This window comes from Lutra lutra, chromosome 5, assembly GCF_902655055.1.
Source record: "Lutra lutra chromosome 5, mLutLut1.2, whole genome shotgun sequence".
Lineage (NCBI taxonomy): Eukaryota > Metazoa > Chordata > Mammalia > Carnivora > Mustelidae > Lutra > Lutra lutra.
The window spans coordinates 53,174,611-53,201,510 of NC_062282.1; the positions used below are offsets into that span (position 1 = coordinate 53,174,611).

At 36.6% G+C, this 26,900-nt stretch overlaps 1 protein-coding gene and 1 long non-coding RNA gene across 5 annotated transcripts in view; one reads left to right on the forward strand and one right to left on the reverse strand.

Annotated features, from left to right (window-relative positions):
* Nucleotides 1-26,900, forward strand: part of GABRG2 (gamma-aminobutyric acid type A receptor subunit gamma2) — a 110,678-nt gene that overhangs the window by 70,524 nt on the left and 13,254 nt on the right. For 2 of the 3 annotated variants that reach the window (XM_047731263.1, XM_047731264.1), the window contains exon 8: nt 15,595-15,738. In XM_047731263.1, coding sequence (XP_047587219.1) covers nt 15,595-15,738 — 144 coding nt within the window. Of the gene's footprint in view, nt 1-15,584; nt 15,739-26,900 lie in introns of those variants that run through there. The other variant, XM_047731262.1, reaches the window with a different exon arrangement.
* Nucleotides 18,581-26,900, reverse strand: part of LOC125100817 (uncharacterized) — a 49,003-nt gene continuing 40,683 nt past the window's right edge. For both annotated transcript variants that reach the window (XR_007127666.1, XR_007127667.1), the window contains one exon: nt 18,581-19,805. This is a non-coding gene — a long non-coding RNA (uncharacterized LOC125100817). The remainder of the gene's footprint in view (nt 19,806-26,900) is intronic.

Consider the following 26,900-nt stretch of genomic DNA (forward strand, 5'->3'; position numbering starts at 1 on the left):
GAAGTAGCTATGAAAATAAATGGATATGTCTACCAAGTACAGTTTAATGCTTTATTTTGTTAAAATGCCTGGTATAATGTATTTGATATAATTTAGTATGTTTGAGAAGTTTAACCAGTTTTTCTCACTTGTTTTATTTTGCCAATTTTTATCTGGTTTTTGTGGGCCTAAACTTATCTTATACATACAGGGTTTTAAAAAACAGAAAAGCAAAAAACAAACAAACAAAAAAAACAAACAAAAAATACTTCTAACTTGTCTGGCATTTTTTAAAAAAAATTTTTAAATTATTTTTTTATTTTTTATTTTTTTGCTTCTAACTTGTCTGACATTTTTCTCTTAAGAAGAATTGGGGAGGGGCGCCTGGGTGGCTCAGTGGGTTAAGCCGCTGCCTTCGGCTCAGGTCATGATCCCAGGTCCTGGGTTCACGCCCCACATCGGGCTTTCTGCTCAGCAGGGAGCCTGCTTCCTCCTCTCTCTCTGCCTGCCTCTCTGCTTACTTGTGATTTCTCTCTGTCAAATAAATAAATAAAATCTTTAAAAAAAAATAAAAAGAAGAATTGGGAAATAATTGCCATTGATGTTGATGTATAATACAGATGTGTTCGTCCAGCAGACTAGTTCCTGTTCCCTATTAACTGTATGACTACAACAGGAGTATGTCTTAAATCATTAAGTGTATTTGAGATATACATATTCGTATACCCTTAATTATCAATAAAAGTAAAATCCTTTAACTTAAAAAAAAAAAAAGATGAGCTATGCAGGGTTGGTGAATTTGACATCGGGGTAGATTGCAAATGGTTCACCAAAGACACACAAGTGTTAAAACACGATGGAGTTTCTTCCCTAGCATTGTGAAGATTAGATATGCTAAATATTGAGCTTAAAGCAGCTATTTTCAGTTCTTTAATGTCACTGAAAATTTATAACCTTGAAAACCAGGTTTTTCCTGGTTTTTATATATACATTTTTCCAATTACTCTTTCATGCCACCAAATCCAATATGTTATCAAAGAACTGGTTGGGCCACAGGGGCTATAGATTCATGTTAACAACTTCTGCAAAGTGCATGTCTTTTAGAAATGGCTTGGAACAAAAAAAAAAAGTGAGTTTTTTTTTTTTCTTCCCGCCAAGAAGGCTGTAGAGGAGAAGCAAGGCACTTCAATTTACCATTATTTAAACACCAGATTCCAAGTGGCTTTAATTTTAATGATGTTAACATCAAATTCTCCTTGAGAGATCTCTTGTGATCAGCTGCTAAGAGGCTGTTGCCTCAATGCTGAGAGAACAATAGTGCTTAGCAAATAACAGCTCTCTACAGTTAGTGTAATTTTTCCCTTCTTATTTGCTAATCTAAATGCAGTTATTCTGCAAAGAATTGGTTAACTCAAGTTTATTTAGGAACTCAAGGATGGGAAAGGAGACAGAACATCTAATTAAATCTTTAATGCATAAAACCATACTTCAATTTTATAACTCACAGTTTAGTTATTCAAATGACAGTATTAATGAAAACAAAAAAGCTCTCAGGGGTAAATTGAGAGACCTAGCTTCTGGTGAAGGTTCTGTGGTGTGACCTTTGGCAAGCTCCAGTTTTCCTCAGAGCTTTACTCTCTCATCAGGAAAATGAAGAAACTGGCCTGATCTCTGAATTCTCTTTCAGCTATGACACCCTAGGATCAAATCCAAATTCAGCAGTGAAAGTACTGAAAATTCCCTATATAATGAGGCCAAAGACACTTTCAGTTTTGGTGAGCAGAGCATTAAACCATTGTTCTTGATGCTGATTAGACATGGAATACCATCTGTGAAAATAAAGCAAGTGCCAATTAAAAAAAAAAAAAAGAAAAGAAAAAAGAAAAGGATTTGGAGGGCCTTTAATAATCTCCTATATCAATCATGCAATAGCAGAGCCAGATATGAGGCAGATACCTACATACCTTGGTTCATATGATCCTTCTCCCAGAACGCTTATTCCAAGAAGTCTGTTTAGCTCAAAAGCACAAGTCCTTATCTTCCCTGTGGGCAGAGAATGCTGAGCGTCAGCCTCCGATCTAGACTGTCCTTTATAAATGAAAGAGAAACAAGACTCCATGTGGCAGACAGATTAATGCTAGAACTCATTCTCTGATATAGAAATCGAAAAGCCTTGAGGTGTGAATCCCGAACATAATGAGCAAATGGATGTGGTTGCATGCTTTTCTCAAATCTTTATATTATTTTCTTTTACTACTCAAGTCACAGCTAGGGCTTTTTGGTGGGTAAAAAGAGGTGTTTGTGTCTAATAGTTGAGTAGAGGCAGGACACATGTCACCTCACAAGCCCTGAGGTGTTCTTGAGTGGGCAGTATCATGTATTGAGTAAAAGGCCTGCTGACCCCCAGGATGGGACATTCTTAACATGTTTTGTTTGTTTGTTTTTTAAGATTTTATTTATTTATTTGAGAGAGACAGTGAGAGAGAGCATGAGAAGGGAGAAGGTCAGAGAGAGAAGCAGACTCCCCATGGAGCAAGGAGCCCGATGGGGGACTCGATCCTAGGACTCCGGGATCATGACCTGAGCCGAAGGCAGTCGTCCAACCAACTGAACCACCCAGATGCCCGGGAGGGGGCATTCTTAAATCCCCCCGATGCTGTGGTCTTCTCATGTTTTCATATCTGTAATGGAGTCTTGTCAGGGGAAGGAAAAGGATAGATTGTTGTGCTCTCTTGTCTTTGACTGCAGGGCCATTCCAGTACAATAAAAGAGGTTCTGTCAGGTGTACAGCTATAGAATTCTTAGTCTTAAAACCAAGGAGAAAGGAATGGTGCTAAGCTCTGACTTCCTGACAGGTGGAGAAAAATGGATGTTTATTGTAGATACAAATCAAAATGAACAAGCTCTGATATAAACTAGATTCTCAAGGTCACAAGAGCCTCTGAGTTATATGGAAACATTAGGAAAAGGAAAAAATAATGGTAATAATTTTCAGTGACATTTATTAAGCACCTACTATGTCTCAGTCCCTGTTCTAAACACTCAACAGGAATTCTTCCACTTCACCAGAATTCTAGTAAGGAGGGATGACTATTATTCCTCTTTTTCTATGTGCTAAAACTGAGACTAGACAAATTAAGCAAGCTGCTTAAGGTCATAGAGCAAATTAATGACAAACTAAGAAATTTCCATGTTTTTTGGTCATATATCTCATTTCTTCATTTTTCATAAGTTTTAGAGCTGTTGGCAAAATTTGGACGTGTTTCAAATATGCAGGTTTAAGTAATATCACTAATAATAAATTTAATATTAAAATCATATTTAACATTTTGTGTAGGGTCCCCACAAAATGCACTAAGTGAAGTAGTTTTGTTTTATAAAAAAGACAAAAAGAACCAGAAAAGAAATAGGATTTACCCAAGATTACACAAGAAGATCATAAACAGGCAGGAATTAGAGCACAGGTCTGCTGACTTTGAGTCCAGTGCTTTCCCTACCAAAAGATATAGCTTCCTTTTTCAGAGAAGTCGAGCTTTTTAGAGCAAACTCTATGTAGTTTGATATAATTTGCGGAGTTTAAAAAAAATACATTAGTAACAATTTTTAACAGACATGTTAAAAATTATCTTGAATACCACAAAGTGCAAAACTTCCTGGGTGAGAGAATTCCAGCAGGGGAAGAAAGCTTTAAAATTGAGTGGTTGGGCATAGAGCAAAGAGCAAGTGAGGTCAAGATTTTAAGTTTATAATTTTGCAGAGTATCCCCAGGAGTGATTTGACGTCGTGGGGAACATTTTGTGATTTGACCTTTTCCAACCATGCCCTGCAGTTGCCTGAATTTGGATGTTCTTTTTCCAGCTGCTTTCAAAAGCTGTTTTAGAAAGCTTGGTATTCTGATAACATTAGGTTTCTCAACTTCTGTGGAGTCTTTTCTTTCAGAAAATGTCAGTGCCTGGGTTAGATTAATCAGGTCTGGCTTCAAACACAAAATTATGCCAGGCCCGTCAAATGAATAAAATAAGAAATTACAGTGTTTCTACTGACATGGTTATTTCTCTAGGAAAGTTTTCTGGGTTTGAATTAAAATCACTAATAACATTTTTCTCTTTGCCTCCTGATTTGGAAAACCATCTGTAAGATACATTCATAAATTCAACAGCTAGAATTCAAATACCGTCTTTATTGCTGATAGCAGTGATTTGGAAGATTGGTACTATTTCTCATCAAAATCTAATTTTTGGTATTACCCAACTCATGAGAAGTTGGTGTACAAGACCATCTAGTTGCTTGGAATAGCAGGCTGGCAACAATCAACTACCTAAAGTAGGGACTGAGTGAGACAAACTTCTAGATTAACCTCTAAAATCAGTCCATGGCTTGATGTTACCAAGTGGAGAACAGATGTAAGAGATTATTAGATCTGTCCAGTAAGTAAACACATAAGTGGGCAAGCATCCAATTTTGCCCATCAGATAACAGAATGAAGTGGGAGAAAGTCAGAGTGGAATCTCCTTTTTCAGGTACTTATAAAAGGGTGGAAATTCCTGTATAATAGGTGAGGGAAAATAGAGGGAACCATGGCTGCCCATGGCCAAAGACTCCATTTTCATGGACACAACTATGGACATGTCGTTTCATGCTGGGAAGTCTGGTTTCTTTCTACAAGTCTCAAATAGGATTTCTATTCTTTTCCTCTGGCAAGGGCAATCTCATCATGTGTATGTCAGAATGGCAAAAATGTAACATTGACCCATTTTCTGTGGCTCTGGGATTACAACTGTGACAAATCAGTTATAATCTGTAATTACAAAGAGCAAAAATAAATAAATAAATACTTCCTTATCTAGCACTTACCTATGGTTGACTGGACGTAAAAAACTACTATTTTTCTTTGGATTTCTCAAATATACAGCCATACCTCTATTAAGCCAGTTTAGCTTTCTTATCAAAGGTGACAGATTTAACTATACTATGGTATGTGCTTCTTATTGGTCTCCCTCTCCTGAGCTGTTGAAAATACTTCAACAACTTAGAGCCAAGAGAGCAAAGAGTGGAATATGAATTCACATTTTAAAATACCCCTGAAATGGGACTTCTCAAAGAGATAAATTGGAAGATCTGGTGGTGGTGTAGTAATACTCTACACAAGGAGTAACCATACATAAAAGGATATTTTGTTACCTTTGACTACCAAGCCATGTTGATATGTAATAGCCCATGCTTCAGGGTCATGTTGAAAAGAAGAGATGATTTTTGTGACACACATCTGTGAACTATGCTAAAATGATGGTATTAATGATGTTCATGGATATACTGATGTTCATGAATGCTTGACTATTGTTCCTGATAGTTGCAGGTAGCCTTTTAACAAAGGATAAAAACATTTCACTGGAAAGGAAGCTTACTTACCAATACCATAGAATACCAATACCAATCTTCTTTGATGGGTCTTTAAGAGGATAAAATTGGTTGATAGGGATAAATTCTAGGACTTTCTATCCAATTCTCTTTTGGATGTGGGGTACTATTTCTTCTATGCTTATATGGGCCAGAATAGAGTTAATAATATTGCAAAGAACCATGCTATTTTGTAATAATATATTACATGTATACATTCTCTCTGAAAAAATAAAACACTTTTTCTACCGTTAGCAAATGTGGTTTTCACAGCAACCTTAGTAATAAGTGTGTTTATCCCTATTTTCCTGGAAGAACTTAAACAACTTACCCTACTTGCTGGACCTTGTTTGTGTCATTACTAGTACTTGAATTCTGGAACTGCAGTCTGTGTATTTTCTGCTACTACAATCTATTCTGCACTGATATAAAACATGTTTGGTATCTAGTCAGATGTTTGTAGGAGTTAGATTTAATTATGCTGAGAAATTGCATTCCTTTTGGATGGATCAAAGTGGCAAATGCGTTCATTTGTATCTTCAGCTTTAGATTTCTGAGACAGAGTTGTTTTGCTTATATAAATCTCAAGGTGAAGTTATTTGGACACTGTTGGAATTTGGTAATGAACCTAAAATAATGAATTGTATTACAAAAGGTCACAATAAGCTATGAAACTTGTTTCTAAAGCAAGGGGAAAAGAGAAGTGATTTACACTAGTAAATCTAGTAAGAGAATTTTCTAGTACAGAAATGCAGAAAACTAAAATATTAGCAAACAGTTAGGTTCACTGTGTAAACCTAGAGGAAACCACTAATCTCTGGAGGCTTTACAAATATTAAGCTTCCTTCTATCTAAAGCTATTCTCCAGGAGGACAACTCTAGTAGAGTTGAGTTTCCATCTTCCTAAAAGTAATACGCTTATCACATAAGGTTCAAGAGCAAATGAAAAGAATTTTTCTCTTTATGGTTGGGGCCCCCAGTTATCCAAACCAGCTTTCTGTGTTAATTATATTCAGTAATTGCTCAACTTTCTGCTTTCCTTACCCCACCCTCGCCCCCACCTTTATTTCCATGATCCTAACCACTGGCTTAAAATGAACAGGGTATTTACTACAAAAGGAGTACTGCTTTGGGAGGCAAGAGTCAGGGGTCTGCCACTAGATAGCTCTGTGTCCTTCGATAAAATACCAATAATCTTTGATGGTCTTTAAGAGGATAAAATTGGTTGGTATGGATAAATTCTAAGACCCTTCTAATGGATTCTCCTTTGGATGTGGAGTACTATTTCTTCCATGGTTATATATGCCAGAATGGTGTTAATAATATTACAAAGATATGCTACTTTTTAATAATATATGACATTAATGGGCCTTTTATTAAGGGCCAGGAATTATACTACGCACTTCACATATATTAATTCTTTTTAGTTTAGTTTCACAATAACCCTGTGAGGTGGGGTTTTTTTATTATTCCTATTACAGATAGGGAAGTTGAGACTCAGAGAATTAAACATTTTCCCCAAATCACACAACCCATTAGTGATAGAAGTAAGACTTTTGAACCTAGCTAGTCTGACATCACAGTCCTTATAGTGGACATTTTTCTTTTAAGATTTATTTATTTGTCAGAGCGAGCACACACAAGCAAGGGAAGTGACTGGCAAAGCAGTCAGAGGGAGAAGCAGGCTCCCTGTAGAGCAAGGAGCCTGGGGACCCCATCCCAGGACCCTGGGATCATGACCTGAGCAGAAGGCAGATGCTTAACCACCCAGGCATTCCTGTAGTGGACATTTTTGATGACCCCACCTTCCCGTCTTCTCTGAGCTGGAGTACCCATCCTCCAGGTGCTATAAGAGGTGGCTGCTGACAGCCCACCACTGTCTCCTTCTCTACAGATTGGCTTTGACCAAAATAGAACCATCACAACTAAGAGATTAAGATCACTCACCACAGCCTACAGAGCGCAACTGACTGCTGCTCTTGCCTCAAGGTGGCACTTACTCTGTGGTACGATTTGTTCCAGAACCTCCTAGAAGTTCCCCTACTTTTGCTTAGCTTTTTTTCCACTGCTGGTTCTTGCTTCCTTCCCTCACTCCCTTTCTTCTAACAGTTTAAACCCAATAAGTCACTCACCCTTGCAGGATTCTTTTTTTTTTTTTTAAGATTTTATTATTTATTTGACAGAGATCACAAGCAGGCAGAGAAGCAGGCAGAGAGAGAGAAGGAAGCAGGCTCCCTGCTGAGCAGAGAGCCCGATGCAGGACTCGATTCCAAGACCCTGGGATCATGACCTGAGCCGAAAGCAAAGGCATTAACCCACTGAGCCACCAGTCGCCCACCCTTGCAGGAATTCTTAACTCCACCTCTACTTCTAGGGAACCTAACTAACTGCAGCTCCTGGTCTTCACCACAATTCTATGCTCTCTTTGCTCAGTGGAGAAGTCAGAGGAAATCTTTAAAAGATAGATTTGGCCTAGAAAAAAATTATAAATTACACTTTTAACTTTCCATTGTAATTTTTCCACTTGCTATTTTTTCAACCTATGAGCTTAAAGAAATAACAGATGAAATAAAAATGGTGGTTTTGAAACAAAATCACACCTACCTATTAGACATAAGATGAAAGACTGATTGATCTCTTTCAGCAGCCAAGCCCCTTTGTTTTATCCTCTCATTAATTGGATCTGGCTGAGAAACTCAAATTACCAATCGATTCTTTAATAAGCATAATGGATCACTCTGATATGGCTGATTTCCCTTCCCTTTTTTTTTTTTCCCCTTGGCAAGCAGTTAAGATTGCTAACAGCTCACTGTGACCTTATAGTCACACCTCTGGGGATTAAGTTCAGCAAGGTATCCAATAAAAATATTTCCAGAAGCAATAATTTCTAAAGCGAAGTTTTAATATTTCATAAACTCATGTTGCTCTCTGCCTTGGTCTTAAATGTTTTTAGTATAGGGTTCTCCCAGGGTTTTCTTCATTGCTTTTTAAGCTAAAACATTTATTCATTTAACAAATAATTGCTGGACTCCTCCTGCATACCAGGCACTGTCCTAGATGCTGAGAGTAAATTAGCTAACTAAGTATAGCTACTTCCCTCATGGAACTCATGAACTAATTGTAGATTGTAATCTAATATTCACACCAGTCGTATTCTTTAAACTGTGATCAGCTCTCTAATTGTCATACCATATACTATGAGGTTTTACTGAAGACATTAGGTCTACTCAAGGACTTCTTTGATGATGGAATAAATTGATATCTGAAAAAAGATGGAGTTAAAAGTAAAGATGAGGGTATTAGATTTTCAGCCAAGGAAATCGCATGTGAAATGATCCTAATGCAAGAAGCAACAGGGACTATTAAAGAACCGGAAGAATACCAGTTGGAGTGTGAGGAAATACTATTTAAGATGAGGCTAGAGATGTAATTAGGAGAGACTGTACAAAATCTTAAAGGAAAAGTTAAAGGGTTTTAGTGTATCCCTATATCAATGGACACTTATTGAAGGGTTTGGAGCAGTGTATATGTGTGTGGCACGAACATAGGAACAGAGGATATTCCTAAAATTGGAGATAACATGGCAAATGAAGACAAAAGAATGAGCAGTACCCCTTAGGAGAATAGAGAGTAAATCAGGTTGGATGGGCATTAAAGGGGGGAGATCATAAACAGTGTGAGATAGAGCGGGGATGGATCAAGGTAAAATGGACCAGAAAAAACATGGTAAGCAGTACGGATTTTATACTGAGAAACTTGAAGGGAATGGCATGAGCAGAAGTGCACTTCAGAAAGATTGGTCTAAACTAGCACTGTCCAATTGAGCTTTCTATGGTGAAGTAACTTTTCTGTAATCTGTACTATCACAATATAGTACTCACTAGCCATATGTGGATACTGAGCACTTGAAGTGCTCTTGATGAACTGGAGGGATAGATTTTTTTTTTTTTTATTATTAAAGATTTTATTTATTTATTTGTCATAGAGAGAGAAGCGAGAGTGAGCACAGGCAGACAGAGTGGCAGGCAGAGGCAGAGGGAGAAGCAGGCTCGCTGCCAAGCAAGGAGCCCGATGTGGGACTCGATCCCAGGACGCTGGGATCATGACCTGAGCCGAAGGCAGCCGCTTAACCAACTGAGCCACCTAGGCGTCCCTGGAGGGATAGATTTTTAAATCTTATTTAATTTTGTATTTTACTTAAGGTAACTATCATCTTAGCGCAAATCTAGTAATAGTACAGAGTATGTATGTGTGATAGTGTGGTGGTGCTGGGACATTTGGAAGTTGGAATGAGGAAAAGGAGATGAGCTAGGAATCTGGGAGAGAGAGGTCAGGAAGAATAAAGACAGAAAAATCATACAAGTGAAAATATTTAATTTACTTTGTCTACATGAAAGGAATAATGAGAAAGGTCTAGTTTAAATTCAGATTATAGACCACCTCCCATGCCAGACTAAGGGGCTTGGACTTTTTGTGAAGAGGAACATGGATCCCTTTAAGATTTGCAAAGATTGGAATTATTTAAGCAGAATTTTCAGAAATGTGCTTGTCAGAAACTTCATTTAATTATGGTATATAAGATAAATTAGCATCTATATTTTTTGTTAGAGCCCTTGTGCCATTGAGTAATGATGCTATAGCCTTGTGTTTTTCTTAGTTTGAGAACACCTTGATGACAAGAATTAGAGTTTGGCTGTTTTCCCTTCTGACGTCCCAGGACCTAGTTGTTGGAACAATGTTGAATGTAATTTTAGAAAAGTTAATAGGAGCCTCAGACACTGTTGGGAATGGTGGGCAGGTGACTGGTGCAGAAACACATGGGAGTGGCATGTATAGAAGTTAGCAACTGATTAAACTTGAAAGTCATTACTTACCCATATCTCTAGACTCCATAAACTCAGAAACTGTGATTCTGCCCAAGGACTAGGTATTCTATGCATTCTTTTGGGAACACAGCAAATTTGGAGAAAAGTGTGGTGCCAATTAAAAGGTTGTATTTACAAAGCATTTTGGGGGCAGTGTTTATTCCAGATATCTTGAAGTTAAATATATCTTTAAAAAGATATTTCCAAAAAAAATAAATAAATAAAATAAAATAAAATAAAAAGATATTTCCAAGGGCAGCTGGGGGGCTCCATTGGTTAAGTGTCTGCCTTCAGCTCAGGTCATGATCCCAGGACCCTGGGATCAAGTCCCATACTGGGCTCCCTACTCAGTGGTGAGCCTGCTCCCCGCTCTCCTTCTCCTGCTCCCCCTGTGTACTTCCTCGCTCTCAAATAAATAAAATCTTAAAAAAAAAAAAAAAACAAAATAGAGAGATTTCCAGATTATCTTTCAAAAAGTCAGTGTATGTCCCTACCAAGAGTGTATAGCTCTTCATTCACATCTTGTCTGTACTAATTATTTATAATGATTTTTATGTATTTTGTAGATATTTGTATTTTCCTTTTAAAATTATCTAAAGCAGTCTCTTTCTTTCAACATTTTAAAAAGCTGTATGTTTATTTATTTATTTATTTAGTAAACTCTTTTCCCAATATGGGGCTTGAATTCACAACCCCAAGATCAAGAGTTGCATGCTCTACCAAGGAGTTCTAAGTTTTCCATTGCTAAATGTGTAAATAATTTTCCTTTATGCTTTTTATGTTCCCCCAAATGAAGATGGAGCCAGTCAACTCTTCTACTTTCCTGTGGTCCAAAGCAACCTCATAGAAGTATACCACAGATTCAAGTATTTCTAATAAGTGTTGACAGAGTTAGATCTAATGGATTGTCTCAACACATGTCTCTGTCTGAATTGTAGTCAGAAAATTATCTTGTTCCCTCTTAATCTATTTAATCTAGAATCAATTATGAGATTCCATAGGTCTTAATATCCATACTCCCTAAACGAGAGGGCTGTACGCAGAGCAGTGATTCAGAATATTTGTTGACTTAAACAAAGAAACTAGACAAATGTAAAGAAGGGCACAACACTAACACTATTATGAGCATGAGGAGAGCATAAACAATATTTTGCCTTCAAGTCAACCTAGTAGAATAATACATCCTCTAGTTTATAGTTAAGTAGAATAAGAATCATGAGTGAGGAACAAAGTGAAATCTGTTTTCTTTCTTTCTTTTTTTTTTTCCACCAACCTGACAGGTATTGATGATAAGGGGTAATATATGCATACATCCATTCAGCCCTAGTCTCTGTATATAGTAGTTCTCATTCTAGGTAACCAGAAAATTCTTCTTGTCATTATGTCAGGTGTTCACAGGGTAGAAGACTTTTCTACCATTGGAAATTTTTAGGAAATAGTTTCACACCACAGTTTAAAAAAATTGGAATTCATTGGTCATTAATATTGGCAGTGTGTTTCTTCTGAAAACCACACATGAGAAGCTTATAAAAGATAAGAAAAATGGACATTAGTGGGTGTTATTCAAATTATATGTCTTCTCTTTTTAATCATAACCTGTGACCATGACATTCTAAATTAAAACACAAAAAGGGACCCAACTAATTTATTAAATGCTATGACTTTAAATATCATATGTTAGACTAAATCAATAGAAGGAATATATTTGAAGTGACTGGAATAACCCCTTTTGACTTGGTTGGCATTTAAACCTTTTGGACTTAGGAATCACTGATGTGGTACTTTCAGGGGATTTGATTTTATAGGTTCGTTGGCCCAGAGTTTTTAAAAATACAAAAAAGGATGTGGCCTTAGAGATAAGACAGGCATCAGGCTGTCACAGTGAAGCTGCTTTGCTTTTAAATGGCCTTTCCAAGTTTGAATTCATAATCTAGTGGTAGAAAAGCTTTGGATTTGCTGGCAAAGATGAAAGATGCTTGGAAGCTATTACCTTAAAATAGAAATTGATGGGTAAATAGGCTATGGAAGTTTAGAATCTGACCTGAAAGGAAGTGGAGTATTGAATTGAGATAATTATCTTGTTAACTTGAGAGAAAATTCAAGTTCACCTTTAAAAGAGATCATTAATGCCAAAGTGTAGATTCTCATTCACTTATGTGATAAGAAGTAAAAAGAAGTTACTAAAATTATCTAGATAGAAAATATTATAACTTGTAAAGTCTCAAACACATGTTAAAAATATGCAGAAAACTCTCAAGGACTCTGAAAATAGGGAGAAAAAGTGCACTGAATATTATTATTTAAAAAGAAACCTCTCATTTTTCCCTATCTAGAATTTGAGACCTTGAATTTGTCTGTAGTATTCTGTTCAAAGAAACAGGAAAGAAACAGACAGACATTAATAGGGATCATCTCAAATTAAATGTCTTTATTCTATAATTATAGCCTGTGCCTATTCTAAACTAGAAGAAAAGCAGAGACCAAACTAATTTATGAACTGCCATGATTTTAAGTAGCTTAAGTCCAACTAAATCAACACAGAGAAGCATAATATCAGAGAACCAATCAAAATCTACTTAATCCCAGCAAGCAATTCCCACCTTTAAATTTTCAGGGGTTGTTGCTCAATAATAGGTACTTACTGTCACATTAAATTGTTCTCATGCATAGCCATATGGTTATTCTTTATTCACTTTCCTATCAGGGGTTATTTACATAAACTCCTTTTTTAACCCGGTGTTCTAGAACACCTCTTCTTGATTTTTTTGTGTTTTTTTCCCCCATGTTTAAATTTATAAATGCATTCTTTCTTCTGATCATTTTTTTAACAAATATTACTGAATACTTATTGGGAGTCAAAGAGGATGTTAAGTACTAGTTGTGGAATGGGATGCTAAAATAGGCACTGTTTGTGAACTCATGTAGATAAATCCTAATGGGAGAGAGTTTATGAAAATAGCCACACAAATAAGAAATTAAGAATCGTAGTTAAGTGCCATGAAGGAAAACTGTATGATTCAATGAAAACATTAGAAAAATATCTCAGCATAGGAATTTGGTTATAAATGGAGTAAAAGAGGAATTTACTAGTGTTAGGCACCAGTATATTCCTCTGTGGCTTGTATGGAGAAAGGTCCTGAGAACAGGAGGAAATTGTTACAAACTTTAGGGTCATTGCAGGTAAGAGAGGCACAGTGTAGACACACTGTCTCCCTCTATTCCCACCAGACAAAAAGTTTTATATTGTGTATATTAAGCAGGCAAAGAAGGCACCCTCCAGAACATTTGAAAGAAGAAAATATTATCAATATACTCAAAATGTTTCCTCCCATCTGATAGTCACATTACTTATAAAAGGATCAGAATTCAGTTTAGTTTGGGTTTTGTTTTTTTTTTTTAACCCAAAGGGGTAGAAGATAGCTTTCAACATATTCCTTGTATGAACTCTCAATTTAAATGTGTGAACATGAGAACTGAATATATGCTTATTTTCAAGTGCTTTGCAGTTTTTATTGAAGTATAATTGACATATTGAAGCATAAACCTATTGTTTTTAGGCATATGTCAGGTAATTTGATACTTTTATACATTATAAAACGATCCCCACAATGTCTAGTACCATCTGTTACCATACAAAATTATTATGATATTATTGACTACATCCCTATGGCTTATTTATAACTAGAAGTTTGTACCTCTTAATCACCTTTAATATTTCACCTATCCTCAGCCCTTTCCCCCTCTGGTAATCAGTAGTTTGTTTCCATGTATCTATGAGTCTGTTCCATTTTGTTTTTTGGTTTGCACATGTTAAGTGAAGACAGTATTTGTCTTTCTCTGTTTTACTTAGCATATACCCTCTGTGTCACCCATGCTGTCACAAGTGGCAAGATTTCATTCTTTGTTTTATAGCAGAGTAATATTTCTTTTTTTAAAGACTTTATTATTTATTTGACAGACAGAGATCACAAGTAGGCAGAGAGGTAAGCAGAGAGAGAGAGAGTGGGAAGCAGGCTCCCCGCTGAGCAGAAAGCCTGATGCGGGGCTTGATTCCAGGATCCCAGGATCCCATGGATCATGACCTGAGCTGAAGGCCGAGGCTTTACCCACTGAGCAACCCAGATGCCCCAAGTAATATTTCATTTTATGTATATTACATCTTTATCTATGGGTGGATGCCTAGGTTGCTTCCGTATCTTAGCTATTGTAAGTAATCCTGTAATGAACACAGGATGCATACATCTCGTCAAACTGGTCTTTTTATTTTCTCAGGTAAACATCTTCAAGTAGAATTGCTGGATTGTATGGTATTTCTACTAATAATTTTTGAGGAATCTCCATAGTGTTTCCCATAGTGGTTATGCCAGTTTACTTTCTCAGCAACAGAGCTTGTGGATGATATCTTTTTTCCATATCCTTGTCAACACTTGTTATTTTTTTGTGTTTTTGATAATAGAAAAATGTGACCAGGTATAAGGTGATATATTACCGTGGTTTTAATTTGCATTTACCTGATGATTAATGATGTTGACCATCTTTTCTTGTGCTTGTTGGCCATATGTATGTCTTTTGGAAATGTCTTTTCAGTTCTCTGTTCATTTTTTTTTTTTAATTTTATTTATTTATTCAGAGAGAGAGAGAGACAACACAAGCAGGGGGAGAGGCAGGCAGAGAGAGAAGCAGATTGCCCACTGAGAAGTGAGCCCAATGGAGGTCTAGATCCCAGGACCCTGGGATTGTGACTTGAGCTGAACACAGATGCTTAACCTACCAAGCCATCCCGGCGGCCTCCCTCTGTTCATTTTAATGGATTTTTAAATATTAAGTTATACAAGTTCTTTATATATATTTTGGATATTAACCCTTTATCAAAGACATCATTTGCAAATATCTTCTCCTATTTCAGTAGGTTGCCTTTTCATTTTGTAATGGTTTCCATCACTATGCAAAAGCTTTTCTGTTTGATATAAATGCCATTTGTTTATTTTAGCTTTTGTTCCCCTTGCCTGACACAGGTCCAAAAATATATTACTAAGACTGATGTCGAAGAGGCTTACTGCTATATTTTCTTCTAGGAGTTCCTGGTTTCAGGTCTTTCGTTCAAGTCTTTAATAGATTTGAATTTATTTTTGTATATAGTTTAGTCATCCAGTTTCATTCTTTTGCATATGGCTGTCGAACTTTTCCAACACCATTATTGGAGACTGTCTCTTCCTCATTGTATATTCTTGCATCCTTGTCATTGATTGACCATATAAACATGTGTTTATATTCTGGGCTCCCTATTCTAAATGCTTTCCAGGTTGATAAGGGTACGTATGGTGCTATCTTTGTTCGTTCCAGGAGATTATAGTGGTCATGTCTGTCTACTTTGACCTGAGCAGAAGGATGGGATACTTCACGATCCAGACCTACATCCCCTGCACGCTCATTGTTGTCCTATCCTGGGTATCTTTCTGGATCAATAAGGATGCTGTTCCAGCCAGAACTTCTTTAGGTAAGACACATTTCTTTTTGTTTAAGTATTCCAAGATAAGTATCCAGTATCAGGAATCTTCATTCCTCTTTCTAAGTTGATTTGTTTTTAATTCAGTCAGCAATTATGTAGAATGTCATTATTTCATTTTAAAGAAACTAGCATATTAAAAAAGTGTTTAAAAAGTTTCCAGTTCTAGTTCTCCTTAATTACCTCAATTTGCTTTCTTTAGTAAATTCTTTAATAAATTTTAAGTTTGACTAAGGAGGAAAAAAACCAAACTTCTAATTCAGTAGATTTTGTGTTTGGTCTCTGGGTAGTTATATGCAGGAGCAGCTCACACAAGCTCATGAGAGCTATTGTTGTTTATACTTTCCAATATATTGAGAGATGTCACATTGATAGATTGAAGTCCGCCAAGGTGAAAGTATTAAACATCATGAAAATAGGCAAACACTAGAAAACCAAGAGACTGCCTTTCTTTCCCTAGAGTCAACTGTTACACATTTACCAGCACATGACTAGCTGTTGATTAATTCCAACATCCGTAATTATTCATAATGACATTTGAAGATGTACATACACAGCAATTGGCTCTAACCATTGAAAATATTTTTGGAAAAATACCCGTGATGCTCTGGAAACACCAGCCCTCTCCACCACAAACATATAACTTTTAAGATTATTTGCATCTTTCTTGATGTATACAGAGACACTTATCTTAGATTTTCACAACTTTTTCCTCATGTGAGGAAGAATATCCCCAGAAAGTATTAAAAAGTTATAGACTCAGAGGGACATGGGAGTCTAGGTCCATGAATGTTAAATACTTAAAACAAAGCTGTTGAAAGATGAATTATATAATCACAGTCCTCTTTTATCAGCTATGTGAAAAACTAGAACACCATCTCTTGCTCGCTCTTTGGCTAATGAGTAAATATAATGCAGTAGTGAAGAGCTCAGGTTTTGAAATCCAATAAATCTAGATTTCATCCTCCATGTATAGTATGGCCTTGGAAATGCTCTTTAATTTATGTAAATCATATTTTCCTCAAAATGTGAAACATAGCATTTTCCTGTAAAATGCTTTATGAGTTAAGTATAGAAAATACTTAAGAAAAAAGGTATTCCATGCAACATGCATGAAAACATAGTAAAGCATTAGAAATGTTAGCAACTGCAGTTGACCCTTGAAATATGTGGGGCTTAGGGGCTCTAACTCCACCTGAGCAGTCAAAAATCCACATAAAACTTTGAACTCCCCCAAACTAATAGCCACTGTTGACCGGAAGCCTTACTAGTAACATATATATTGTATGTCACATGCATTATGTACTGTATTCTTACAATAAAGTAAGGTAGAGAAAAGCAAATGTTATTAAAAAACTCATAAGGAAGAGAAAATACATTTATTGTACTGTGCTTTATTTATTGAAAAAATTTGCATATAAGTGGACCCATGTAATTCAAACCCATGTAGTTCAAGGGTCAACTATATATCATTTTCTGACAAAATGCTTTGAACCAGGTTATTAAAACTGAGGGCAAAGAGATTGCTGGGAATAAGGCATCATTTGCATGTTTGTCCTCTTCCAAACCTAATTTAGTCTCCCATCTGTTTCAAAATAATTTTGTTTGGATTTTTCTATTATTTGCAGTACATTGTTACAAGTCCTATTCAACAATTAGAATATCTAGTTTAATGCTACCAGCTGAAACAAACCCAAAGTATGTCGAGCTTATTACTTTAGGACAATTGTCACTGTGAGTAGAATGTATTGCATTATAAGCTTATATGTCTGTCTCTCACATCATAATGTAGATTTTTTTTTCATTCCCAGTATAGTGCCTGGCACATAGCTGGTACCTCATTGATTATTCAAGTAATGTATGCTCTTACGAATGGGTGGAACAAATGCATTAATACATTCCAATCTACCCATACCAAAAATATTTCAAGGAAAAGATTTCAAGTCAGTCTTCTCTTGAAGTCCAGAATTCTGCTGGTCAAAACCCCTCTTAAGGCTACTTTGGTAATTCATTTCAACCAGTTGAGGGCACTGCAAGAGACCGCTGTAGGAGAGAGGATCAAGGTGAGTGAGCTAGAGAATGAGGAATGAGGGAGAGGCCCCTGAACAAGTAACAGGTAGGTGCTCCTGTTTGTTGATCTTTTACTATACGTCACACATGTTTAATATAGTCCCCATGCCTTTTCTACTCTTTACAACTACATGTAGAAGTTGTAGTGATAATAAAAAATATTACCACATTCTTTTTGTAGGGCTAAGGAAGCAGAGGTGCTACAAGGTTAAATGACATTTGCAAGGTCACACACCCAACGGGTAGTCCATCTGCACCTTGGTTAATGGGGCCTAGATTTGCTGTGTGTGTGAGGCCTTGTTGAAGGCCAGTTGTGGGGAAAGGTAGGCGCTGAGATTGCTTCTCTGTGTTAACTTTGTTGTCTCCCTTCTCTAGATCAGTGCGTCTTAAATTCAACTGCACATTTATATAGCTGCCTCAGTCCAATCCCAGAAGATGTTTATTTAAATTTTGAGAGCTTGGCTTGCATGTCAGGTTTAAAAAAAAAAATCCCCAGATGATTCTAATGTGTGATCACATTACCTTTTCCAGTGTTTACAATCGAGAGTTAAACCAGATGACCCTAGGGGTGCCTGGGTGGCTCAGTGGGTTAAGCCGCTGCCTTCGGCTCAGGTCATGATCCCAGGTCCTGGGTTCAAGCCCCACATCGGGCTTTCTGCTCAGCAGGGAGCCTGCTTCCTCCTCTCTCTCTGCCTGCCTCTCTGCCTACTTGTGATTTCTCTCTGTCAAATAAATAAATAAAATCTTTAAAAAAAAAAAACCAGATGACCCTAAACACCTGTGGACCTAAAGTTTCTTGTCACAGAATAAAGCCAAGTTGTTAGATGAGTGAAATAAATATACCTATATGGCTCAGACTTTGCTTTCTGAGCTCAGACCACAAGAGCATGGGAAGCAGTCATCGTGGGGCTTCTAACGCTTGAATGTAGTTTGGCACACAGGTGGTAGCTGATAAGCTTTAATCATGGTTCAATGTTGATGGATGAAACAATAAAAACACCAGTTGGTATTTTTCACCTGAGTAATCTGAGTAAAAGCTAGCATGCCTGAAAGCTTACTTGATGCTAAGACTGGAGGAATTGATAAAACCTATGCATATTTTTCATCTACCCCAGGTAAGTCTAATTCTTTCCTTAGCAAAACTGGACTTAAAAACCACCCCCAGCTATCATGTTGTTGGTGGGTGGATCAGTTATAACTATCACTTGTCTGCCACCCACTTTTCACTCCCTGCGGCTCCAACCAGAAACCTGAAAATACCATGAAGCGGTTTTTCATGAGTTTTCTTTTACACGGCTGTGATGAACTTCCATCGTCCCAACTTGCTAGATAAATGTTTAAGTTACATGTTAGATATGTCAGATTTTCTTAAGTAAACTTGTCTATGGTATCTACCGTAAATGATGACATTTTCACTCCTCCATAGGTCAAGTGTGGTTTGAGGCCTGAATGTGAAGTGAAGGCCAAGGGCCAGTTTAGTTTTTAAATTCTCCCCCCAAAATATTATCAAGTATAATTACAAATAGTTATAACTGTTCATGAATTATTGCATGGACAACTTGAGTGAAGTTTTTTTAGTTCAAGAAACAGACTGTTCTTCTCTAAATATCTTACATTTATTGATATTTTACTAGGAAATGATACTTAATGAACATTACATATTTTAATCTTCATAAGAACCTGCTGAGGTATGCCCCTCCCCACACCACTCCCAGTTTGTAGGTGAGAAACTTGACCATTGCTAAGGTTCTACAATGACAATATGGAAGACCCACAGTCCTTATTATGCTGAATCAGGAAAATACACTAGCTTCCAAGTGGCTGGTGCTTCATGCTGCATATTAGGTACATATTCATAGAGAGGGAATATAACAGTGTGGGTCAGAAACGTAGGCATTTAAGTCAGACTTTGTAGGCTTGTATCTCATCTTTTTCACTTTCTATCTTGGACAGACTCCTTATTCATTCTGTGTTCAAGTTTTTTTCACCTGCAAAAAAAGGATAACCGTGATAACCCTCATTGTGAGGACTTTGTGGGATAACATATAAAGTACTTGAGGCAGTACCTGGTCAAAGAAAGAGATCCATAAATGTTAGCTATTGTTACATACAGTTAAAACTCTCTCTCCCACAAGTCACCATAGGGGTTCCTATTTTCAGATCAGGATGAGTCTCTTTGACCTATCATTTATACACTATTCATTGAGTGCTTCATTTCTGCATTCGAAAGGGTATTTGATGGAGTCCCAGCACTATACTTATCTATGAAGTCACAAAGGAATCTAAGATAGAGTCTTTTCCTGTTGTCACAGTTTACAGATTAGAAAGAGAGATGAGCTCTTCCCTAATAATAATATAGGAAGGAGGCTATGATTATAATTTACAGCTGCAGTTTCCTTGATTCTCCCTCTCCTCAATGAAAAGCTACTTTTTTCTGTGAAGTCATTTCAACCAACACCAATCTTTCCTCTCTTGGGAGTTTCATAACAGAAAAAACACTGAGGAAACTTGATAATAAACTAAGATACAACGACCCAAAAAGCCAAATGGTTCTTGGAGCTTGCTTATTCTGTAACTGGAAGTTTGTACCTCTTCATACATACCCTTCACCTATTTTGCCTCTACCCTTAACTGTCTCCCCTCAGGCAAACACCAGTTAGTTCTCAGGAGTCTGTTTCTATTTTTTGTTTGCTCATTTGAACATTTTATTTTTTAGATTCATTTGTCTTTGATCTGTTTTACTTAGCAGAATACCCTCTAGGGCCATCCATGTTGTCACAAAAGGCAAGATTTTTATTTTTTTTCTTATGGCCAAGAAATAGTCCATTGTGTGTGTGTGTGTGTGTGTGTGTGTGTGTGTGTACACCGTATTATCCATTCATCTATCAGTGGACATGTGGGTTCCTTCCATAACCTGGCTATTCTAAATGTTACTTCAGTAACCATAGGGGTGCATATCACTTTTGAATTAGTGTTCTCATTTTCTTCAGGTAAATACTCAGAAGTGAAATGATCATATAGTATTGTATTTTTTAAAAAATATTTATTTATTTGACAGAGAGATCAGAAGCAGGCAGAGAGAGAATGGAAACAGGTTCCCTTGCTGAGCAGAAAGCCTGATGTGGGGCTCGATCCCAGGACCCTGAGATCATGACCTGAGCTAAAGGCAGAGGCGTAACCTACTGAGCCACCCAGGCGCCGCCAGTATTTGTATTTTTTTAAAGATTTTTTTATTGATTTATTTGACAGACAGAGATCACAAGTAGGCAGAGAGGCAGGCAGAAAGAGAGAGGAGGAAACGGGCTCTCTGCTGAGCAGAGAGCCCCATGCATTGCTTGATGCAGGGCTTAATCCCAGGACCCCGAGATCATGACCTGAGCCAAAGGCAGAGGCTTAATGGACTGAGCCACCCAGGCTCCCCTGTATTTTTTGTTTTTGAAGAACCCTCCATACTGTTTTCCAGAGTGCCTACACCCATTTACATTTTTAACAACAGTGTACCAGAGCTCCCTTATCTCCACATCCTTGCCACAACTGTAATTTCTCATCTTTTTGATACTAGCCATTCTGATAGGTGTGAGGTAATATCTTACTGTTGTTTTGATTTGCATTTCCCTAATTTATCAGTGATGCTGAGCATCTTTTCATGAGTCTCTTGGCTATTTTTGTGAGTCTTTGGAAAAATGTCTATTCAGGTGTTCTGCCTATTTTAGTTGAGTTATTTACTTTGGTATTGAGTTGTAGGAGTTCTTTATCTCTTTTGGATACTAACCCCATCAGTTAAGTCATTGGCAAATATCCTATTCATAGGTTGTCTTTTTTGTTGTTGGTAGTGGTCTCCTTTGCTATACAAAAAGCTCTTTAGTTTGATATAGTACCAATTATTTATTTTTGCTTATGTTTTCCTTGTCTGGAAAGACATATTCAGAAAAAATATTGCAAAGGTCAAGGTCCATGAGTTTACTAGCTATGTTTACTTTTAGGAGTTTTATAGTTTCAGGTCTTAAATTTAGGTCTCTAATCCATTTTGAGTTTATTTTTGTATATGATGTAAGAAAGTGATCCGGTTGCATTCTTCCGCATGTAGTTGTCTAGTTTTTCCAACATCCATTTATTGAAGAGACTGTCTTTTTCCCATTGCATATTCTTGCCTCTTTTCTTATAGATTAATTTACCATAAAAGCATGGATTTATTTTGTTTTTTTTTATTCTGTATCCATTGATTTATATGTCTGTTTTAATGCCAGTACCATACGTGTTTTGGTTACTATAGCTTTCTGGTATAGTTTCAAATCTGGGACTGTGATACCTCCAGCTTTGTCCTAAGATTGCTTTGGCAATTAAGGGTCTTTTATGGATCCATACAAATTTTAGGATTGCAATAATGCTATTGGTATTTTGATAGAGACCTGTACCGAATTTGTAGATTGTTTGGATAATATGGATATTTAACAATATTGCTTCCAAATAATATTCATGGAATATATTTCAATTTATTTGTGTTGTCTTCCATTTCTTGTGTTTTCAGAGTATAGGTCTTTACTTCCTTGGTTAAATTTGTGCTAAGTATTTTATTCTTTATGATGAAATTGGAGATTTCACAACAAACTTCTGTATATTAATTTTGCATCCTACAATTTCACTGAATTCATTATTCGTTCCAATAGTTTTTTGGTGAGTCTTAGGTTTTTATATATTAATATCAATCATCTGCAAAATAGCATTTTTACCTAGTGCTTACCAGTTCGATGTCATTTATTTCTTGTGTAATTGCTGCAGCTAGGACCTTTGGATACTATGTTGAACAAAACAGGGTAAGAGTGGACATCCTTGTCTTGTTCTTGATCTGAGAGGAAAAACTTTCTGGCTTTTCACCACTATGATGTTGGCTGTGGGTTTTTCAAAAATGGCCTTTAGTTTGTTGAGGTACGTTCCTTCCGTACCTACTTTGTTGAGAGCTTATATCATGAATGGATTTTGAATTCTGTCTAATGCCTTTTCTGCATCTATAGAGATGTTCATATGAATTTTATCTTTCATTTTGTTAATGTAATGTATTACACTGATTGATTACACATATTGAACCATCCTTGCATCCCTGGAATAAAGCTCACTAAATAGTGTTGAATGATCCTTTTAATGTATTGTTGAACTCAGTTTGCTAATATTGTGTTGAGAATTTTACATCTATATTCATCAGAGATATTGGTCTACAATTCTCTGGTCCCTCTCTTTTAGTATCTTTTTCTGGCTTTGGTATGAGGGTAATGCTGACCTCATAAAATGATTTGGAAGCATTCCTTTCTCTTCCATTTTCTGAATAGTTTGAGAAAGATAGGTAGTACTCTTCTTTCAGTGTTTGGTAGAATTCATCTATGAAATTCATCTGGTCTTGGACTTTTGTTGTTGGTAGATTTTTGAATACCACTTCAATTTTATTACTAGTAATTGGTCTGTTCAGTTTTTAATTTCTTCCTGATTCAGTCTTTGATGATGTATATTTCTAGGAATTTATCCATTTCTTCCTAGGTTGTCCAATTTGTTGCATATAATTTTTATATTATTATATAATTTTATATCATTATTTTTTATATTTGTCTTGTCACTTACAACTTTTTCATTCCTGATTTTGAGTTCTTTTTTATTTTTCCAGATTTTATTATTTATTTGAGAGAAAGAGAGAGAGAGAGAGGAGACCACAAGTAGGCAGAGCAGAAGGCAGAGGGAGAGGGAGAAGCAGGCTCTCTCTTTGCTGAGCAGGATCCCAAAGCAAGTCCCTGGGATCATGACCTGAGCCAAAGGCAGCCGCTTAACCAACTGAGCCACCCAGGCGCCCCCCACTTTATTTTTTTCCTTGATTAGTCTTACCAAAAGATTTGTAATTTTATTTTAAAAGAATAAGGTTTTAGTGTTAATCTTTCTTTTTTAGTCTATTTTCATTGATTTCCAATCTGATCTTTATTATTCCTTCCTTCTACTAACTTTAGGCTTTGTTCTTTTTCTAGTTCCTTGAGGTGTAAGGTTAGATTTAGATTATTAGGTTTGAGATTTTGTTTGTTTCTAAGGTGGACCTATATTGGTTATAAACTTCCTGTATCCCAAAGATTCTGAACCATAATATTTCTATTTTCTTTTGTCTCCACATTTTAAAAAAAAGATTTTATTTATTAGAGAGAAAGAGAAAATGAGGTGGGAGGAGGAAGAAGCAGACTCCCCACTGAGCGGGGAGCCCAATACATGGCTCAGTCCCAGGACCCTGAGATCATGACGTAGCCGAAGGCAGACACTTAAATGACAGAGCCATCCAGGCACCCCACCATGTATTTTTTATTTGCTCTTTGATTTTTTCCTTGACCCATTTGTTCTTAGTAGTATGCCTTTTAGACTCCATATCTGTTTCTTCCAGTTTTTTTTTTTTTCTTGTAATTGATTCCTAGTTTCATACTGTTGTGGTTGGAAATGATGATTTCAGTCTTGTTAAATTTATTGGGACTTCTTTTGTGGCCTAACATGTGCTCTATCCTAGAGAATGTTCCATATGCACTTGAAAAAGGATGTGTATTCTTCTAGTTTTAAATGGAATTTTCTGTATATATCTTTAAGTCCATCTGGTCTAATACGTCATTTAAAGCCACTGTTTCTCTACTGATTTTCTGTCTGGATATTCTATTCATTGATGTAAATGGGCTGATAAAATCCCCTACTATTATTGTATTAGTGACAATTTCTCCCTTTTTGTTTGTTAATATTTGCTTTATATGTTTAGGTGCTCCTATGTTGGGTGTAGAGATATTTACAAATGTTATGTCTTCTTGTTGCAGTGGTCTTTTTATCATTATATAATGCCCTTCTTTGTCTCTTGTTACAGTCTTTGTTTTAAAGTCTATTTCGTCTGATAAAGGTATTGCTACCACAGCTTTTTTTTCTTACTTTCATTTGCATGGAATATATTTTTCCATCCCTTTACTTTCAGTCTGTATGTGTCTTTAGGTCTCAAGTATTATCTTGTAGGATAGCATATAGATGTGTCTTATTTTTTTATTCTATTCACTTTGTCTTTTAATTGAAGCATTTATTCCATTTATGAAGTAATTATAAGTAGATACATACTTATTGCCATTTTTAAAAATTGTTCTCTGGTTGTTTTATAGTTCTTCTTCCTATATTCTTTTGCTCTCTTTGCTTATAGTTTGAGGACTCTCTTTAGTGTCATGCTTCAATTACTCTCACTTTATTTTGGGGCAGGGGGTAATGTATTGGAAGTTTTTGATTTGTGGTTACCAAGAACATTCTAAGTATATAGCAGTCTAGATTAAGTTGGTGGTTGCTTAAGTTCAAACACAGTCTAAAGCACTATATTTTTACTCTCCTTTCCGTGTTTATGTATATGATGTCATGTTTTAATCTTTTTTATTTTATGTATTCCTTGACTAATTTCTGTGGATATAATCAACTATACAATTTTTGTGTTTTGCCCTTTATACTAACTAAATAAGTGATTAATTTGTTAACATTAATGTATGTTTGCTTTTACCATTATTTTTTTCCTGCCATAATTTTCTCATTTCTAGTTATGACCTTTTATTTTCCACTTAAAGAAGTCCCTTTTACATTTCACATTTCTTGTAAGGCCAGTTTAATGGTGATGAACTCCTGTAACTTTTGTTTGTCTGGGAAAGTTTCTCTCTTTCAATTCTGAATGATAGCCTTGCCAGGTGAAGTATTTTTGCTTGTAGGTTTTTTTCCTTTCAGCAGCCAATCCCTTCTGGCCTGCAAACTCTCTGCTACAAAAGAAAAAAAAAATCAACTGATAGCTGTAGAGGCTTTTCCCTTTTATGTAATTGTTGGTACCACTCCTGCTACTTTTAAGATTATTTATTTTTAAATATTTCCATTTTAATTATGTGTCTTAGTGTGGACCTCCTTGGGTTTAACTTGTTGGGGGTTTCCTTTCTCAGATTAGGACATTTCAAACTATCATTTCTTTTTTATTTATTTTTTTTTATTTTTTATTTTTTCAGCATAACAGTATTCATTATTTTTGCACCACACCCAATGCTCCATGCAATCTGTGCCCTCTACAATACCCACCACCTGGTACCCCCAACCTCCCACCCCCCACCCCTTCAAAATTCTCAGATCGTTTTCAGAGTCCATAGTCTCTCATGGTTCACCTCCCTTCCAATTTCCCTCAACTCCCTTCTCCTCTCCATCTCCCCTTGTCCTCCATGCTATTTGTTATGCTCCACAAATAAGTGAAACCATATGATAATTGACTCTCTCTCTGCTTGACTTATTTCACTCAGCATAATCTCTTCCAGTCCCGTCCATGTTGCTACAAAACTTGGGTATTCATCCTTTCTTTTTTTTTTTTTTTTTACAGCTTTGTAAACATATATTTTTATCCCCAGGGGTACAGGTCTGCAAATCGCCAGGTTTACACACTTCACAGCACTCACCATAGCACATACCCTCCCCAATATCCATAACCCCACCCCCCTCTCCCAACCCCCCTCCCCCCAGCAACCCTCAGTTTGTTTTGTGAGATTAAGAGTCACTTATGGTTTGTCTCCCTCCCAATCCCATCTTGTTTCATTACTCTTCTCCTACCCCCTCAACCCCCCATGTTGCATCTCCTCTCCCTCATATCAGGGAGATCATATGATAGTTGTCTTTCTCCGATTGACTTATTTCGCTAAGCATGATACCCTCTAGTTCCATCCACGTCGTCGCAAATGGCAAGATTTCATTTCTTTTGATGGCTGCATAGTATTCCATTGTGTATATATACCACATCTTCTTTATCCATTCGTCTGTAGATGGACATCTAGGTTCTTTCCATAGTTTGGCTATTGTAGACATTGCTGCTATAAACATTCGGGTGCACGTGCCCCTTCGGATCACTACGTTTGTATCTTTAGGGTAAATACCCAGCAGTGCAATTGCAGGGTCATAGGGTAGTTCTATTTTCAACATTTTGAGGAACCTCCATGCTGTTTTCCAGAGTGATTGCACCAGCTTGCATTCCCACCAACAGTGTAGGAGGGTTCCCCTTTCTCCGCATCCTCGCCAGCATCTGTCAT